The 18,227-nt window shown below is 35.3% G+C and overlaps 1 protein-coding gene across 13 annotated transcripts in view; it reads right to left on the bottom strand.

Annotated features, from left to right (window-relative positions):
- The window catches only part of ROBO1 (roundabout guidance receptor 1), a 1,154,664-nt gene that overhangs the window by 66,771 nt on the left and 1,069,666 nt on the right, over positions 1-18,227 (bottom strand). For all 13 annotated transcript variants that reach the window (XM_002761303.7, XM_054248986.2, XM_054248983.2 and 10 more), the window contains 5 exons: positions 16,785-16,956; positions 7,949-8,154; positions 6,341-6,422; positions 5,990-6,158; positions 5,739-5,905 (listed from right to left, as the gene is read on the bottom strand). In XM_002761303.7, the coding sequence (XP_002761349.3) occupies positions 5,739-5,905; positions 5,990-6,158; positions 6,341-6,422; positions 7,949-8,154; positions 16,785-16,956 (796 nt within the window). The remainder of the gene's footprint in view (positions 1-5,738; positions 5,906-5,989; positions 6,159-6,340; positions 6,423-7,948; positions 8,155-16,784; positions 16,957-18,227) is intronic.

Genomic DNA, 18,227 nt, shown 5'->3' with positions numbered 1-18,227 from the left:
GAGATTGCTAAGTATCTCTGGTGAAGCCAAGGGAAGCTAGGCACGCGGGAGAGATGACATCAAGAGTGGTGTCGCACACTCTTACAGATTGCTTGGTTGTTTTTGTACTTAACTGAGAAATCAAGCTGATAAATAAGCAAGATAAAAAAAAACTGAGGTAATTCTGACTTCTCATACTTCATCTTACTTTAGCAATATTTTTGGCTAGGACGTACCCTCAGGATAACTATTATCACAGCCTCTGCACGCCATCATCGCCTTCCCCTCTCTTTCTTATTTATTTATTTATTTATTTATTTATTTATTTATTTATTTTGAGATGGGAGCTTCGCTCTTGTTACCCAGGCTGGAGTGCAATGGCGCGATCTCGGCTCACCACAACCTCCGCCTCCTGGGTTCCGACAATTCTCCTGCCTCAGCCTCCTGAGTAGCTGGGATTACAGGCACGCGCCACCATGCCCAGCTAATTTTTTTGTATTTTTAGTAGAGACGGGGTTTCACCATGTTGACCAGGATGGTCTCGATCTGTTGACCTCGTGATCCACCTGCCTTGGCCTCCCAAAGTGCTGGGATTACAGGCTTGAGCCACCACGCCTGGCCCCACCTTCCCCTCTCTTTCTTACCCACTGGTCTCCATTGCTCCTATGATTTAAGCTGCCATCCACCCCTAGGATCAGAGTGGAATACCCAAAAGAAAACAGACTTGGGTTTGCACCCCACCTTGGCAACTTAAAAATTGCATGGCATTGGGACAATTTCTTAACATCACTATTTTTCTGTTTCCTTGTGCTTCAAATGGTGACATCAAGGGCAGCTAATCTTGAGGGCTGTGGTAAAAGTTGTCTTGTGGTAAGACATAAAAAGCATTTTTCCTGAGAGCAGGAATTGGGCCAGTATTGGTGGACCAATAGTATATAGCACAGTGCCGTATACATAGGTGTTGCTTAATAAACATAGATTCAATTAAAATGTATTCATGTATGAAAAACACACGCATTATGTCAGCTTCCAAATATTTCCCTCATGTGTAAGCTCCCATCCTCACAAAATCATCTGCTTTTCAGAAAGTATCGTCAAATACAGAAATAGCCATTATATATGTAGCTGCCATGATCTCCATCCCAATCTCTAATTCCTCTGATTTGAGATAAACCTGCCATTCAGTTCCTTCTTGAAAACTGCTAGATTCTCCCACCAACAGGACCCACGACAGCAACAGCAGTCTATAATATTATAATAGAAATGTTCACATCAGAGAGAAAAGGGGAAAGTGATGCCTAATCGTATAATTTTGAGAAGTTTATGAATTGATCCTGTTATCGTTTTTGTTCTCTTCCTCCTGAAAGAAATGTATGACAATGTAAAAGGTCTTTCCCAACATTCGGAATTAGACTTAAAGAAAACCTCACTGCTCCAGCCAACTGTTTCCCCCAAAGTTAAAACTCTGTACACATAACATCTGAAGGGAGATTATCCAGGGTCCACTCATTTATAATAACTGGTATCATCTTAGCTATGGTGTATATATATATACATGTATATATATATTCTGTTAAATTTGTGTACCTGTATATATTCTTTTTTTTTTTTTTTTTTTTTGAGACAGAGTTTTGCTTTTGCTGCCCAGGCTGGAGTGCAATGGCATGATCTTGGCTCATCGCAATCCCTCCTTCCTGAATTCAAGTGACTCTCCTACCTCAACCTCCCAAGTAGCTGGGATTACAGGCATGCACCACCACGCCTGGCTAATATTTTCTATTTTTAGTAGAGACAGGGTTTCTCCATATTGGTTAGGCTGGTTTCCAACTCCCAATCTCAGGTGATCCACCCCCCTTGGCCTCCCAAAGTGCTAGGATTAGAGGCGTGAGCCACCACACCTGGCCTGTACATATTATTTTGTGACAAGGGCTCAAGAATGCCGCACACACACAGGACATGTGGGTGAAAAGTCGTAGTTACTACCAATGGTAACAGCAGCTGCATCTCAGCGACAATGACCACTACCCTCCCTACCTGCCAGATACTCATCTCTCCTTCCTTACATAATCAAATCTTGTCTTTGGGAAAGCACACTTGATTATATTATTATAACTCCAACCATGACATAGCTCTACCTGACTCCTGTATTGGGAACTGTGCCTTACATCTGTGCACCTTTAGCTTTTGACCCCAGCTCATTCATAAGTATCTCCACTTGGGGACGATTCTTTTGCATCCATACTTCAGAAATGGTTAGAGAAGTTATGCCCGTTCCTTTAGGAATCACTGACCAACAGGTCCTTCCTGAATTTCCTCATCCCTCATTTTCTCCCTACTGCGTATGCACTCTGTTCCCTCCAGTGAAGTTTTGTGCAGGTTATTCCCAGGTTCTTATCATGGTTATAACCCTGGGCTTACAGCCTCAAATGAAGTCCAAGAATTAGACAAGATATGTGCCTCAATTTTATTTCTTCTCATGGGTCCTTTTCTGTTGCCTCAAGCTAGAATAAGCATAACTCCTCCATACGGCAGTCTCTTAAAATGCTAAGGAAAGGATGTCATGCCTGCTCTGATGTTATTATCTTCTGGGCTAACCATGCCAACATCCTTGAATTCCTTTTCCATGATGTGATTTTCAGCCTTTCATGCAGTCTCATTGACTATCCTTATTTTCTTCCTCTTAGAAGTGCATCTGAAACTGTAGTGTCCAAGAACAAACACATTACTTCATTCATGAACTGAATAGTTCTAAGAAAAAAGAGGAAAATTACTTGATCCAGGCATAATTCTAATGCCAGCTAAGACTACATTTGTTCTCTTGGCAACTACATCCCTCAGTCAGTTCCGATAGGTGTTTAAATTTAATGTGAGCCCACCCCAAATCCCTGACACACTCACATATACTTCCCTTAAGCCTGGTGTCTTTAGTCTATCTGTTTACAGCTAATTTTTTAAACCAACTTCAAGTACCAGACTTTTTAATTTGTTCCATTAACTTTAATAGTTAGCACTCTCCCGTCACTCCAATCTGTTGAGCTATATTTAATTCTGATTCTCTCATTTGGCATGCTAGCCGTCTTTTTCAGTTTTATGATATCCACAAATTTTATGAACTTCCTTTACTTTTAGTTCTGACACTAAAAGAAATACAAGTACAATAACAGATCTTATGGCATAAAATAGAAAACAAATCTGAATCTTATATACTTATATATTGGTTTGTTATTCCTTGTTCAGTCCTGAGGAATGGGTATATTTAGCCCCATTTTATAGGTGAGGAAACTCAGAAGGGCTAACTTGCTCCAGGGCATGCAGCTAGTAGATTGAAGAGCTGAATTAAAAAATGTCTTTGATTTCAAAATTGTACACCTGTTTCCCTATATTTGCAGTCTTCCAGTTGACAAGGATTAATAATATTTAGATTGATAGGATTTGGCTATGCCCCCACCCAAATCTCACCTCGAATTGTACTTCTCATAATCCCCACGTGTCATGGAGGTAATTTAACCATGGAGTAGTTACCCCCACGCTGCTATTCTCATGATAGTGAGTGAATTCTCATGAGATCTGATGGTTTTATAAGGGGCTTTTCCCACTTTTGCCCTGCACTTCTCCTTGCTGCTGCCATGTGAAATGGGACGTGTTTGTTTCCCCTTCTGCCATGATTGTAAGTTTCCTGAGGCCTCCCCACCCATGCCGAATGGTGAGTCAATTAAACCTCTTTCCTTTATAAATAACCCAGTCTCAGGCAGTTCTTAATTATCAGCTTGAGAACAGACTGATACATTGTTCCACTAGCTATGCACATACAAAGGCAATGCTGAAAGGCGATGAAATGTTTAAAAGACTTAAATGACTGTTCAGATAGAATGCTAACTCACTCCTCACTTTCAAAGGAGGTTACATATTACAGAATCATGCATGTGAGGATATGACAGAATAGTATTGAGCTGTAGTCAGTCAAAAACTTTCAGTTAGAGTCTACTGGCTGAATGCCGCTGTGCTGGGGACAAAAGTTTAAATCCATTTTACGGCTGTCATAGGTTCTGCATTCTTTACAAATGTGTATCTAATATTGAAAACCTCAGACTGCCTTAAGGTATGCTGCAAGTACAGTAAAGCTCGTGGAGAAGTGATTCATAATAGCAAATATGATCGATGGGCGTGTTACATTCACGCAAAAGACAGACACAGGCGTATTCTACAACATGGTGTGCTTTTTCTGCAAATTCTGAAACAAAAAGTGCTTCCAAAAAGATTGTTGATGCACATACTGGAAGTAACAACAGCAACACGGTGGCCAACCCCTCCCCCAAACCAGCAACGGAGTTTCAGTCTCAATCATCTGATGTACACACAACTCGTTTCTATAAAAATGACCAAGTCTATTGTTTCCCTCTATCCCTTTGTTTCCTCAAGATAGAGACACTGACCCTCTGTATATCGAGAAAATATTTTTATAGTTCGAATCACTCCCCTCTAAAGTTACGTTTCTTTACAAATACAAAAACAAGAACACTAATTTACAATGGCATGTGATTTCTTCCCCAAAAATAAAAGGTAAAGAATGATTCACATTCATCTTTTTTTTTTCAGTATATTAATTTTACTCCTATTAGAGCATTCAAATAATAGGATAAGCAAGAGTGTGGAGAAGTGAAAATAGAAGACTTCTGAAAGCTAAAAGTGATTTCTGTTCACAAAAGATAAAATGCAGAATACCCAAAATGTGACCAAAAGAACAAAATTTCTAGTTTTAACTGGTCTAGAAGCAGCTTTAAACATGCCCGTTTTTATCTGTCTTCCAAACCCAGCTCTGACCAAAACGTAGATATTTTTCACTTTAAAGCTTCTTATATCATGGCTTATACAATTGGCAATGAAAGGCAGGCCAAACAAAATAAAGACCTAAAATATTTTCTCCATGCTTTGTCGGAGGCCGACTGGACAGAGGAGTTAAGAACAAGTTTCCAGATGTCTGTTACATTCGTGTGATCTCAAGACAGTATTGCTTGATTAGGTTGTAATCTAAAAATTCATTCAGAAGGTTATGAGTACTGAATTTATATAAAAAATAAAACGTAGTTAATTTTAAATACAATTATAATATGACTAGGATTGTACACTTACATGTCACTATATTTAAAATTCAGGAAATTGAAGAGAATACACAAATATTTGCATATTTTAAAAATTTATATTATGTAAATATTTGTTTTTTTATATATTATGGGTGCATGAGATATTTTAATATAGGCATATAATGCATAATAATCACAGGGTAAATGGTGTATCCATCACCTCAATCATTTATCCTTTCTTTGTGTTACAAACATTCTAATTATACTTTAGTTATTTAAAAATGGACAATAAATTATTGACCGTAGGCACCCTGTTCCTATCAAATACTACATCTTATTCATTCTATTTTTTTAGTGCCCATTAACCATACCCACCCTACTACCCTTCCCAGCCTCTGGCAACCATACGTCTACTTTCTGTCTCCTAACACATTATTTTTGTCTTGACATTTTTATAATTTTATGAGAAGCAGTCCTCTATGTTTATCAATGTTATGTCGGTCTGCTTAGTCTAGAAAATAATAAAGTTTGTAGACATTGTGTTTGGATATTAAAAATTAATTAAGCAACTTGGGCAACCTGAACAACAGACTGTAAATGTAACACAAGCGATTTGTCTGTGCAGTTATATCATCTAAGGATAAGTAGGTCCACAGGGTTACACAAATCAATATTTACCTTGTGTTTTCACTGGGTCTGATATTTGGCTTGGATCACTAATTCCATATGCATTAGCTGCCCTCACAAGGAAAAGGTAAATTGCATTAGGTTTGAGTCCTTTAATGGCAAATGTTTCTGTTTTCACATTCTCTGCTACGGTCTGCCAGCTGCTACCAGATGCGTGGCTAAGGACAGACACACAGGTTAGAACACGCGTATTTAATGGCAATTCAAACAAGAACAAGTACGAAGCATCTCCTTCACTCTACCTGAAGGCTTCTATAATATAAGATGTTGGAGTTGCTCCTGAATTCAAATTTGGTTGCCATGATAATGTTACTGTATTTCTGCTGACATCTGTAACTTCAGGTTTTGATGGAGCACTAGGAATTAAATTTGGGTCAGTCGGTCGTGGAGGCTGAACAGGAACTCCAAATTCTAAAAAGTAGGAAAAAGACCAAAACAAAAAAAAGATGTTCATACATACACAGATAAGCATATAAGTGCAGATAACATATTCATTCACATATTCAAGGAATAGGATATTTACTTCACCAATATACCAGTATAAACAACTGCATTTTAAGCTTTACATTAAGGTAAATATACCATTAATTTACCTTGGACTTCAATGTAAGCACTCCATGTTGCTTCACCACTGGGAGTAGATGCAATGCAGGTGTACCGACCAGTATCACCCAGCTGAGAAGGCAGACAGAAAATAAATATTTGGAAAAAATCAAGAGCTTACTGGGCTGAAAAAGCAATTAGAGGTTTGTATACGACCCATGAATATGGATAACTGCATTAAAATTTACTAACTGGAAACTTCCCCTTAATTGAATATATTTTTATTGAATGTGAAGGAAAACATTACATCAATATAGAAAAAAAAGATTTTACATGGTTGTTCTAATGGTATAGTAAGAAACATTTAACTGCATTAGCATATATTATTATCAGTCTCAGGAACAATAATTCTTAAGGTAAGGCATACAACTCTTCAAATTCAAAGCATTAATATTTATTGCTAAAATATTTCAGTGATTAATAAGTCATATAATAAGGCTGATAAAGTTTAACCAATGGCTATTCTTGCTATTTCATATTTTATCAGTTATGCCTATATGGATATATGATGAGATAAAGAGAAATGGGATAGCCATCACAGAACTTTTTCTTAAAATATTGACTTTCCCAGGTTTTAAAACCTGTAACTTAAGACAGTTTAAGAAGTACACAGCCAAACTCAAGCTGGAATTAACACTCTTGTTCCCTTTTGAAAACTGAATGACAGAAAGCAAACATGGGTCACACATTCAACTTTCAAATCAGCAGCAACATAACAAACCCATCTACTTCTGCTGAAGCTAATAACTGTCCTCAAGTTAGTAACATTTGATAAAGAAAGAATGTTGTCATCTTGCTCTGGCAATTGCAATAACAAAGTCACAGTAGTCACAAAGAAGTACAACATATTAACTGTATGGCACGTAAAGTGAACTGTGATGCTGATCCAATACTCCAGAGGAGCCACCCACACCAGGAAATAAAGCAACTGGAATTTATGTTTATTGCGGTCAGGACTATGCTTTCATGTGCCTCAGCAGCTTGTTTGATCTTGACCTAAGAAAAGAAGAAAAATCAAAACGATCCAATCCTGTAAGAGCAGGCATGGGATGTGATGCCCTGTGAAAGTACATCCTTACATGGTTCCCGCAAACCTGTGAGCTTTCCATCATTTAGCATTCTGATTTGAATTGTACACTCAGGGTGTACATTACTTTATGGATTTTGTTTGCATGTATAGTTTTGCAACTGCAAAATGCTGAGACAAATACTTACAATAGAAGAACTATCTAAGTATATTGCACATAAAGTGATACAAGTAAATCTCTCAAAAGACGCTTTATGGAATGATTGCATCATAGCACCACTTTGAAGATACTTAATCTCTCATAAACCCTCATTTACTTTCCTTCCTAGGTTCTTATAAATCTTTTCTTCTCCTCCATATAACCTTAAATTACCTACCATGAACTAAATTATGAGTTAAATCATCTCAACCATATACAAGGAAACATCTGAAAAAAAAAGCCATCAAATTAAAAATATATGACTACTCTTCATTTAACATTTCATTAGTGGCAAAGTTTGAAATTTCAATGCTAGTTCTTGGAGGCACGAAGTGAAATAAAACAGGAAAGCCATGGTCCCATTCCAGTTACCTTAGCGTATCGGACCTGCAGCACTCCATTCTCCAACTGTTTGATTCGAGAATCTTGGGTTGAAACGAGGACTCCATCCTTTCTCCACAGAATTGTGGGCACTGGACTGCCTGTGGCCACACAGCTGAGGACGAAAGTGCCATCCACAGCTACAGTCTGATTCACAGGACCCTGTCGAATAACCGGGGGAGGCCGATCTGCAATCACTGCCAGGAGAAACAACAGGAAATAGATTTCTGCAACTGGAAGCAATTTTCTAATCATCCAAGCAGCAGCAGTTGCTCTAGGCTTTGAAACAAACTAAAGATAATTAAACAAGTAATTAAAGGAGGAGACATGCATTATTCAAAATGCATTTATATGATGCACTGATTCAGAATATTAAAATGGGATACAATGTGTTACTTTCAAATGACCAGCCACTCACTGAGCTTGCTGCATTGTCAAGAGGCCTGGTTAAAGAGTAGGACTGTGGATGGTGAAGTAGATATAGAGTAGTGATCATGGAATAATGTACTTTTTAAACTTAATAATATGACAAAACACAACAAGACAAAAAAAATCATTTATCTCAGAAAACATATGAAATTTTAATAAATGAAGCAAAGCCAACTTAACATATCATAACTGCTTTCTGCAACAGAAGAAACCATGGTAGCATACCAGCATGTTTTACTATTTTGGGTCCAACAAAGTGTACTGGACTCTCATAATTTAATAAATCAGTATGATCGAGCTCCCTGTGTCTTTTTATCTTGTAATTCTTTCCATAACAATATTCATGGGAGAAAATTATCCAATTATAATGAATTAAAAGAAATTGGAAAATTGCCCAAATATAGTGTTGATTGACTGATCCAAAGGGACGAGTCAAAATGATGTTCTAACTTGTCAAACACGGTGCTTCTCTACTGGGATTAATAGGATTGGGAATGTGCCTCTGCTAATTCCGTTACCTTAAGTAATAGTTATAACATACTATGGAAAATAACGAGGCAATTTTATTCTGTGTAAATAAAATTATCGCTATTGTTACATAAAAAAATCTAAAATGTAAAAACTTTATATGACATAGTCTTTTTTTTTATGGGAAAATTAGAACAACTGTATTGAAACTAGAATAAATGCTGCATTGAAGAGGTGTTCCCATCCCCTGATTTAGGCAATTTATGTGAAACTCTGTAAGTTCTTTTTAATAACTTAAAAAATAAATTTCAGAAATTCTCTTTAATTACTCAAGTTAAAAATTCTGGATGTTAAAATTTTTAAAAAGACACAAATGTACAAAGAAATATTCTACACTGCCTGGTTAAATAAAACTGGTAATTTGCTCCTCATTTATCATGCAATAAATATTAGCTTTGTGCATTCAAACTAAAAAAAAAAAGGAGAAATGATGAACAGGAAAGTAATGGAGTGAAATCAACTGTGCATTTCCACTCTTCTCTTCTAATTATCTTCTATGTCTTGGTTACTAGGGTGAAATTTGCTAATACCAAGGGGTGTAGTAGAAGGCTAGCTTGAAACTTGTTAGGAGTGTTATTTATAACTGATTATAATTAAGTCCAGTAGAAGAATGGTTGACATATGGTGGTCTTGTCATATGTAGAAACAATCCAATAACTGGGAACATATTCAATGCTCTGTATCTTTGTAGTTCTTTGGGATTTGTATTATATTTAGTGACATCCACACCTCCCCAATCCATCCAACCCAGTTACTGATGTCATTGTTTTTGTATAATTTACAATGCATACTTAATCAAAACAAAGCAATAAAAGAAAAGGTTCAGCTCAAGCATCTGCCATATATCTTTGGGCAAGTTCCTTAAATTCTCTCAGCCTCAGTTTTGTTTTGCTTTTAAATCCATAAACAAAGCACAATAATTTTTTTCTAAACAGCTCAGGCAGGGCATTGTTATGAAGATTTAAATGAAACAGATAAGGGAGTGCTTAGCTAATTGCGAAAGGCCAGACATACATATGCTTGTAATATCATCACTAGTTCTCTTTGGTAAAAAACAAAAACAAAACTATTATGTAAATCAGAGATGAAAAGATTTGGCCTGGCACTGTGGCTTACACCTGTAATCCAGCACTTTGGAAAGCCTAGTTAGGTGGATTGCTTAAGTCTAGGAGTTCAAAACCAGCCTGGGTAACATGGCAAAACCCCATCTCCATCAAAAAACATAAAAAAGTAGCCAGCCATGGTGGCATGCACCTGCAGGCCCAGCTACTTGAGAGACTGAAGTGGGAGGATCACCTGAGCCCAGGAGGTTAACGCTGCAGTACTGGGCTTTGATCAGGCCACTGTACTGCAGCCTGGGTGACAGAGTGAGACCCTGTCTCAAAAAAAATAAAAAAAAAAAAAAAGAGAGAGAGAGATTTAAGGGTTAATAAAGCAATTAGATGTCTTCAGGTAGAGAAATGAAAGTTTGTGGCATCACGAAGTGGAATAAGATACTTGTGAAATGTTTACACTTACAGACACCAAAGAATGTACTGCATTTGAGTCAAATCTTCATTTAGAATTAGACAAACCTCATATTCAGGTCTAGGATCTTCTACCGAAATTATTAGAATGAATTATCAGGAAATAAAATAGGAAGTGTAAGAACCAGAAATGTTTACCAAAGTGATTCAATGCACGAACTTTGGAGTTGGAAAATGTTAGTGCGTTACAATGGAAATGTTCCATATCTACTCTCTCCAATACAGCAGCCAATAGCTCCAGAAGCTATTAAGCATTTAAGTGTAGCTAGAGTAATTGGGGAATTGGATATGCGATTGTATTTAATATTAAGTAATTTAGACTCAAATTTAAATAGCCCCCATATGGTAAGTAGCTACCTTATTAAAGAGTGCAAACACATCAGTTCTGCTACTTATGGTAATTTGAGTACACATCTTCACATTCACTGCCTCAGTTTCCTCACTAGTAAAATGAGATGTGGTTAGATTTCAAATTGTTCATGCCTAAAAAGTTTCCAGTATAGTGCCTGGCCCGAAGTAAGCTTATCCTGTAACTTGTTATTAGTCACTGTAGCTTATTCTTGTCAGTATAAAAATAACAGTGGTGGAAGTAGTGATGGTATAAGCAGTGTAACAGGCATAAAAGGTGGTGTAACCCTGTAACAGCAGGGTTATAAAAGTTTAGCTGTTTTTTCCACACATTTAATGAAAGACTTCAAAACCCCTCCAAAATGAGGGTATATAGTCAGAATGTAGTAAATTTCACCTCAAAAATAATGATAATGAAGTCTATGTTAATACACATAAATATATTTATGAAATAATTTTAAGTGAAAAAGAGCAGAAAATAACATACATATGTTGATTGGTTCATGTATGAAAAGTCACATTTACACACCAATAAACATCACAGGTAAAGAGCAAAACTGTCATCCATTTACAAAATGCAAGCATCACCTCTTGGAAATCTATAAATTTGGCTAGAAATTTTATTATTTCATTTTAGAAATCAGGGAACTGAAACTCTAGAAGTTCAAGTGACTTGTCCAAATCAAGTAGTAACTGGCAAATCTCTTTTCTAAATAAAATATAACTCTCTTTGCACTATATATCTATAAATTTTGTGAGATGAATACAAATCATTTTAAATTTTATACATTATGTAGTAATCATTAACTTTGTTTCATTGCCGGGCGCGGTGGCTCAAGCCTGTAATCCCAGCACTTTGGGAGGCCGAGGCGGGTGGATCACGAGGTCAAGAGATCGAGACCATTCTGGTCAACATGGTGAAACCCCGTCTCTACTAAAAATACAAAAAATTAGCTGGGCACGGTGGTGCGTGCCTGTAATCCCAGCTACTCAGGAGGCTGAGGCAGGAGAATTGCCTGAACCCAGGAGGCGGAGGTTGCAGTGAGCCGAGATCGCGCCATTGCACTCCAGCCTGGGTGAAAAGAGCGAAACTCCGTCACAAAAAAAAAAAAAAAAAAAAAAAACAACTTTGTTTCCTTATGTTCTAATATAATAAAGAGAAGAAAGATGTTCAGTCAAATAGAAGACATGAATTTATATGTTTCTGAGACAAGTGCTATTGGGGACAGGCAACATCTGCAGGCAACAGAACACTTTAAAGACAGCTGCTACTTCTGTGTTTCATGTTTTATTCTGCCTTAGTTTTTGTTTTGTTTGCAAACAGTACAGAAGGTCAAGAAGCTAAAGACAAATACTATCCCAAGCTACTCTGTCTATTTGCCATCCTCTCGACTTGTTAATGTATAAATTATTGGTATTTTCAGTACTCATAATAATTATAGTTCTACCCATGAAGAATGACACCATAGTGTTGTTTGTGCAATATCAATAAACTCCAAAATAAAGCCAACAAAACTCTAAAAAACAGTACACAGAAAACACAAAAGAGCTTACAGGGTGAAACAGAACATTCAGTGTTGAATTGGCTAGTAGGGATGAATCTCAAATTCACAGAATTAGAGATTTTGTTTTTGTTTATTATAGTTTAATAAAAGATCTATGCATGATCTAGTCTCACAAATACAAGCAATTTGTGATAAAGTCATGTCAGTTGGCACATGAAATCCTTTGCTTTAAAGTATAACTATAAAAATAGGAGATGCTTGAGACTACTGTAGCATAGGTTTTTAAGTTTTTTTATGTATACCTATATAAGTTACTTTACAAAGTTGTGATTATTAATAAATGTGTCATTCTATTTCCTAACATCTCTTTATATTGGTTACCATAATCATCAACTTCACTATGTGTTTTTTACAATCATTGTTTAATGGCTGTAATGTACTTAAGACATTATAAAAATATTTTAGTTCGTTCTAACTTATTGGAACCAGTACATGTATAATATGTAACTTATACAGGGGTAGGAGTCTGAGGTTTTGAGAGAGACAACTAGTGTTGAATTCTCAGTTAACCAAAAGCTATTTGTTCCTTCCTTTTCTCTTTGTTTCATCCACTCATTAAAAAAAAAAAAATCTATTGAGAATTTCCACTTGAGAGATCTTGGTTGGATACTGGCAAGCATTTAATTTGACTAGAGAGGCAAGGGTCCCGCCTTCACGGAACTCAATGTCTAAAGAAGAACATAGGAAAATAAGGAGAAGACAAAAAGGTATATGGTGCAATGTATGTGTATATTGCAGTGGTTGGAGTATAGAACCTGCATTTGAAGAGTTAGGGAATGCTTCTTGAAGGAAATGAAGTTTCACATTGGTGGAAACAACATGCAGGAGACTTAACACAGAGAAACATGGCAAGTACAAGCCATTAGGGCATGTGAACAGCACAGTACTCAGAGCTGAGCCTGCAGCGGGGCAGATAATGAGTGGTAACACATATCAAGGAATATACATTTAATCTTGAGAACACTAAAAAAAGCAAATAATGAAACTGATGATTTAAGAAATTCTTCAAGAACTTTCTGAAATTCAAAGGTATCTACAAAAGTCCCTGTATCTAGTGGTTAAATATTAAATTATTTCCCCCTGAAGTTAGGATCAAGAAAAATATGTCCACTATTGCCAATTCTGCTCACTACATTGGAGGTCACTGGCAATGTAGGCAAGTAAGAGAAATAAAAGGTACAAATATTAAGAGGAAGAAGTAAAACTGTTTTTTTGTGTAGCTGACACATTTTGCACATACAAGTTTCAAAATAATCTAACTGCAAACTATCAAAAATGAGTGCATTTAGCAAAGCTGCTGGAAACAAGGTTAATATACAAAAGTTAATTGTACATTCAAGCATTTCCTTTACATAATTCAATAATAAAATTACATTACTATAATTTTATTCTGTAATATTGTATTTATATGTGTATATATATACACACTATATATACAGTCACATCAAAAATCATGAAACACTTTACATATAAATGTACCAAGGTGTGTGCAAGGCCTTTACTCTTGAAACTACAAACCGTTGCTGAGAGAAATTAAAAACCTAAATAATGAAGAAATATAGGTGCGATATATACTATTGCCCTGATTTGACTTAGATTAAGATGTTAACTTTTAAGTTATTCAACAGTTTAAATAAAATCAAAATTAAATATTCAGATTTTTTTGTTTGTTTAGGGGGTGGGTATGTCCATGTAAAATTTTGACAAATTTATTTTAAAATTTGTAAGAAAATGTTGATGATCATCAACAGCAAACCCAAAACAAGAAAAAGGTGGAGACTTATCACACCAGTTTTTAAGACTTAGTATAAAGCTACAATAATTAACAACAAATGGGCCGGGCATGGTGGCTCATACCTGTACTCCCAGCACTTTGGGTAACATAAAATAAAATAGATAGACCAGAAATGGGCCCACAAATCTATGTTCATTTGAATTGTGGTAAGATACCACTACAATTCAGTGGAGAAAGAATAATTTTTCCAATAAGTAATGCTGGAACTTTTAGTTTTCATAAGGGGGAAATAAAAAGAATTTTGACTTTGAACTCACACCATATACAAAAATTAATTTGAGGTAAATAAAAACTTGCATCTCAAAGGTGTAAATAATAAAGCTTCTAGAATAAGACACAGGAGAATATTTTCATGGCTTCAAGGTAGGACAGAACACTGAAAGCACTAACCATAGGAAAAAAAAACCCAGTGGTTTTCAGCAAAATTAATTATTTAATCCCTAAAACCGTCATTAAGTGAATGACCAGAAAGAAAATACTTACAGTATATACATATATATGTATATATATATATATATGTGTGTGTGTGTGTGTGTGTGTGTGTGTGTGTATCTGATGAAGACTTGTATCTCAAATACATGGGAAACAAAAAGGAATTAGTACATATGCCCACCAAAAGGCAAACCAAGATAACTGAGTGCACCTGCCCTACAATAGACATGTACATAAATACTGAGCTTTATTAATAAAAATCCTAAGCTGAAAATGCTCTATCAATAGTAAAGTACAGAAATAAATGGTTGTCTACTTATACAATGGAATACTACACAGTAACAAAAAAGAACCTAAGTGTATTTTACTGACATTATTTTGAGGCAAAAATATACACAAAAGTGTATCTACTGTATGATTTTATTTAGCCAGATTATAAGAATAGGTAACGAATTAATGATGATAAAAGTCAGAAAAGTAATTATGTCTGCCAGCAAGAGCCTTATTGACTAGAAAAGGGTCAATGGAAGCCTTCTATGATCTTGGAAATGTTCAATATCTTCATTAGAATGGTCACTACATGAATAAATTCATCAAGCTTCATTAATTTACTTACTTCATGGCATGACTATTATACTTCAGTTCACATAATCGGAAAAATAAGACTAGTCTAGGGAAAAAGGATTCTAGCAACAATAAGAAAATGTAATTTAGGGAGAAGACCAAAAACTGCATGGAATTAGTAGGCTGTTACAGTTTCACACTACAGATGACCAGCTCTGGGAGATGCAATAGAGATGAAGGCAACCTGACACATTAAAAAGATAATGAATAGATACAGAGATAGGGAAAGACAAGAAGTCAAAGATGACTCCACAGATTCTAATTTAAAAAGCAACTGCTAGGCCACGCAAAGTGGCTCACACCTGTCATTCCAGTACTTCGGGAGGGTGAGGTGGGCGGATCACTAGGCCAGGAGTTTGAGACCAGCCTGGCCACCAACATGGTGAAACCCCATCTCTACTAAAAAATACTAAAATTAGCCGGGTGTGGTGGAGCACCCCTGAATCCCAGCTACTTGGGAGGCTGAGGCATAAGAATCATTTGAACATGGGAGGTGAAGTTTGCAGTGAGCAGAGATGGTGCCATTGCATTCCAGCCTGGGAGACAAAGCAAGCCTCTGTCTCCAAAAAAAAAAAAAAACGAACGAAAGAAAAAAAAGCATAAAATAAAGCAGCTGCTATTATACTATTATATTGATTATTTGAATCATTATCTGAAGTTTTAACAAAATCAACCACACTGAATATATAGAGTAAGCATCTTTTATTCCTGTTCCTCTTCTTTAATTCTTGCTCCATTTTCTTCCCTGAGAAACAAGATGTTTTTTTCCTTAACTGCTCTTTCATCTACTTTTTGGAATTGACAGTGAAAACATAATTCCACTCACTACAATAAACTTCGTTTCAGAAGTAACAAGTCCCTTGCTACTGTCTTGGCTTTGCTTCTGTTTTTAATTTAGAAAAATTCTTATAATTCTTTCTTGACTGCACACATATATACTATACATGTACATATATTTATATGTAAATCTGTGAAATAAGATATGAAAGAAAAAGATATACAAAATAAAACAAATTTATATATGTTTTTTCTTCTTCTTTCATTATCTTCTCAAATTATCATTACTGTTCATCTTTCAATTTGGAGATTTTGTTCAGCACTGTGTTTTATAATAGGTTTGGCATTAACTGAGTATATTTAGGGGAGTTGGCAGAATAAAATCACATTGAAGAAAACTTGTTCATTATCATAAGTTGTGAGCTGTTAGATTTTGGGCTTATGACCTAAAGATTCATCTTATCTCCTAAATAATAGAGGAAAGAGAAGAGATGGTAATTTACACTAAGAGATTACAAAATAATTTTTGCTTTCCAAAACATAGAAACATTCCTAGGTGAAGCTAAACTTCTCCTTAGATAATTGCTATATTTTAGGAATCTGACTGAATGCTACAAATTTATGATACATTTAAGTCAAAATAAGAATACTCTGAACTTACCATTGTATCAACACCCTCTTAGATTTTATATATAAATAGCCATAACAAGGGTATAAAGTTGGAAATAAGCATATCTACTGGTACCCTCTTCGGATCCTAAGCCACACTTGGACATTTTGAAATAAAATGCTTTACACTTTACCATCTGTAACTTCCAAATATGCCTTTGTGATGATGCTTCCAGCAACATTTAAAGTCTGGCAAATGTAATAACCAACATCAGATCGCTGGACATTAGTGATTGTGAGGTCACCAGTCTGGGAGACTGAAAAACGGCTGGATGACTGTGGTGGTTGATACGAGAAAAGTAGATTCTAGAACCCAGAAATTGAGAGGGAGGAAAATACAAATTGGTTGTTAGTTTCCAACATTTTGGCATTTATACATTTACATTTAAAAACATACATATAGTATACATACACAGATACATATTTGTCTGTCTATATACACATACAAAAATAAGCTAAACATTCTTCTATTACATACCCACATATATACATGTCCATGCACATAAATATCTAGCTATGTACATATATACACATACAAGGTTTAATAATCTAACCTTAAATAAAGTTATTTAAAAATTTAATTAACTCTAAAGGTTAATATATATTTTTCTATCAGTTTTTAAGCAATACTAGATATATAAAAATATTAACTATCATTATAGTAAAAATTTACATATTTAGAAAAACAAATACAAAAGTCTTGCTTCATCTATATATGACTACTATAATTATTAATACTAGGACCTTTAATATATTAAAAATCTAAAATGTAAACAAATTCTGACAAATTAAATTCAAGGATACTATTTTGGCACCACAATAAGCATGTCTGTTAGCAAACCATTGTAAATGTTCAGTAACCTATACCCAACGTTTAACATACATCTTGTCTCTCCTGTTAGATGGCGAGAATATCTGTTATAGATTTTCTAAAATTCATACACTGAATTTAATTGAAAAATCATGCCTCTTAGGGCTAGTGTATATGTCACACAAAATAATAGATCATGTTATTGAATTTCATGAAATAAAAAATAGCAATATTTTCCCTATCACAACAAAATAGATTATTTTAAAAAGTTTTGGTGCCTTTTAATATACAGTATTTTATAAAGGTTTAAGTATTATGCCATGGATACATGTCCAATGACAACATTTTAGGGAAAAAATGAGTTGTACTATTGAACTAAACCAAAATTATCTGAAAATTTGATGTAATGTTTAAATAACTTAAATGAATCACAAAAATATTACTCTATTAAGAAGAGGTTCCAGTAGATTTACTATTTTTGCTGCAAAGATTTCCTTCTAAAATGCACTTAAAATTCTTCCTGCTCTATTAAAATATTTCATTCTTTCTTGTCTCTAATTTGCTGTCAGCAAATTTAGTTCTTTGAAGCCAAAGGATTGTGTTAGGACCCACCAAGATTCTAGAATTCAAATAAGGGCCTATATACCATAATCGAATCAATATTTGGCTACCAAAGTGAAAGCAAAAGTGAACTTGATAACATTCCCTACGAAATATTAAATACAGCCAATAAATGACCTGTTATTCATGAGAGCACATTAGAAAC

The sequence above is a fragment of the Callithrix jacchus genome, chromosome 21 (genome assembly GCF_049354715.1).
Source record: "Callithrix jacchus isolate 240 chromosome 21, calJac240_pri, whole genome shotgun sequence".
NCBI classification, from domain to species: domain Eukaryota; kingdom Metazoa; phylum Chordata; class Mammalia; order Primates; family Cebidae; genus Callithrix; species Callithrix jacchus.
Note: the sequence above shows the minus strand (reverse complement) of the source record. Positions and strands in the feature narration are given on the sequence as shown.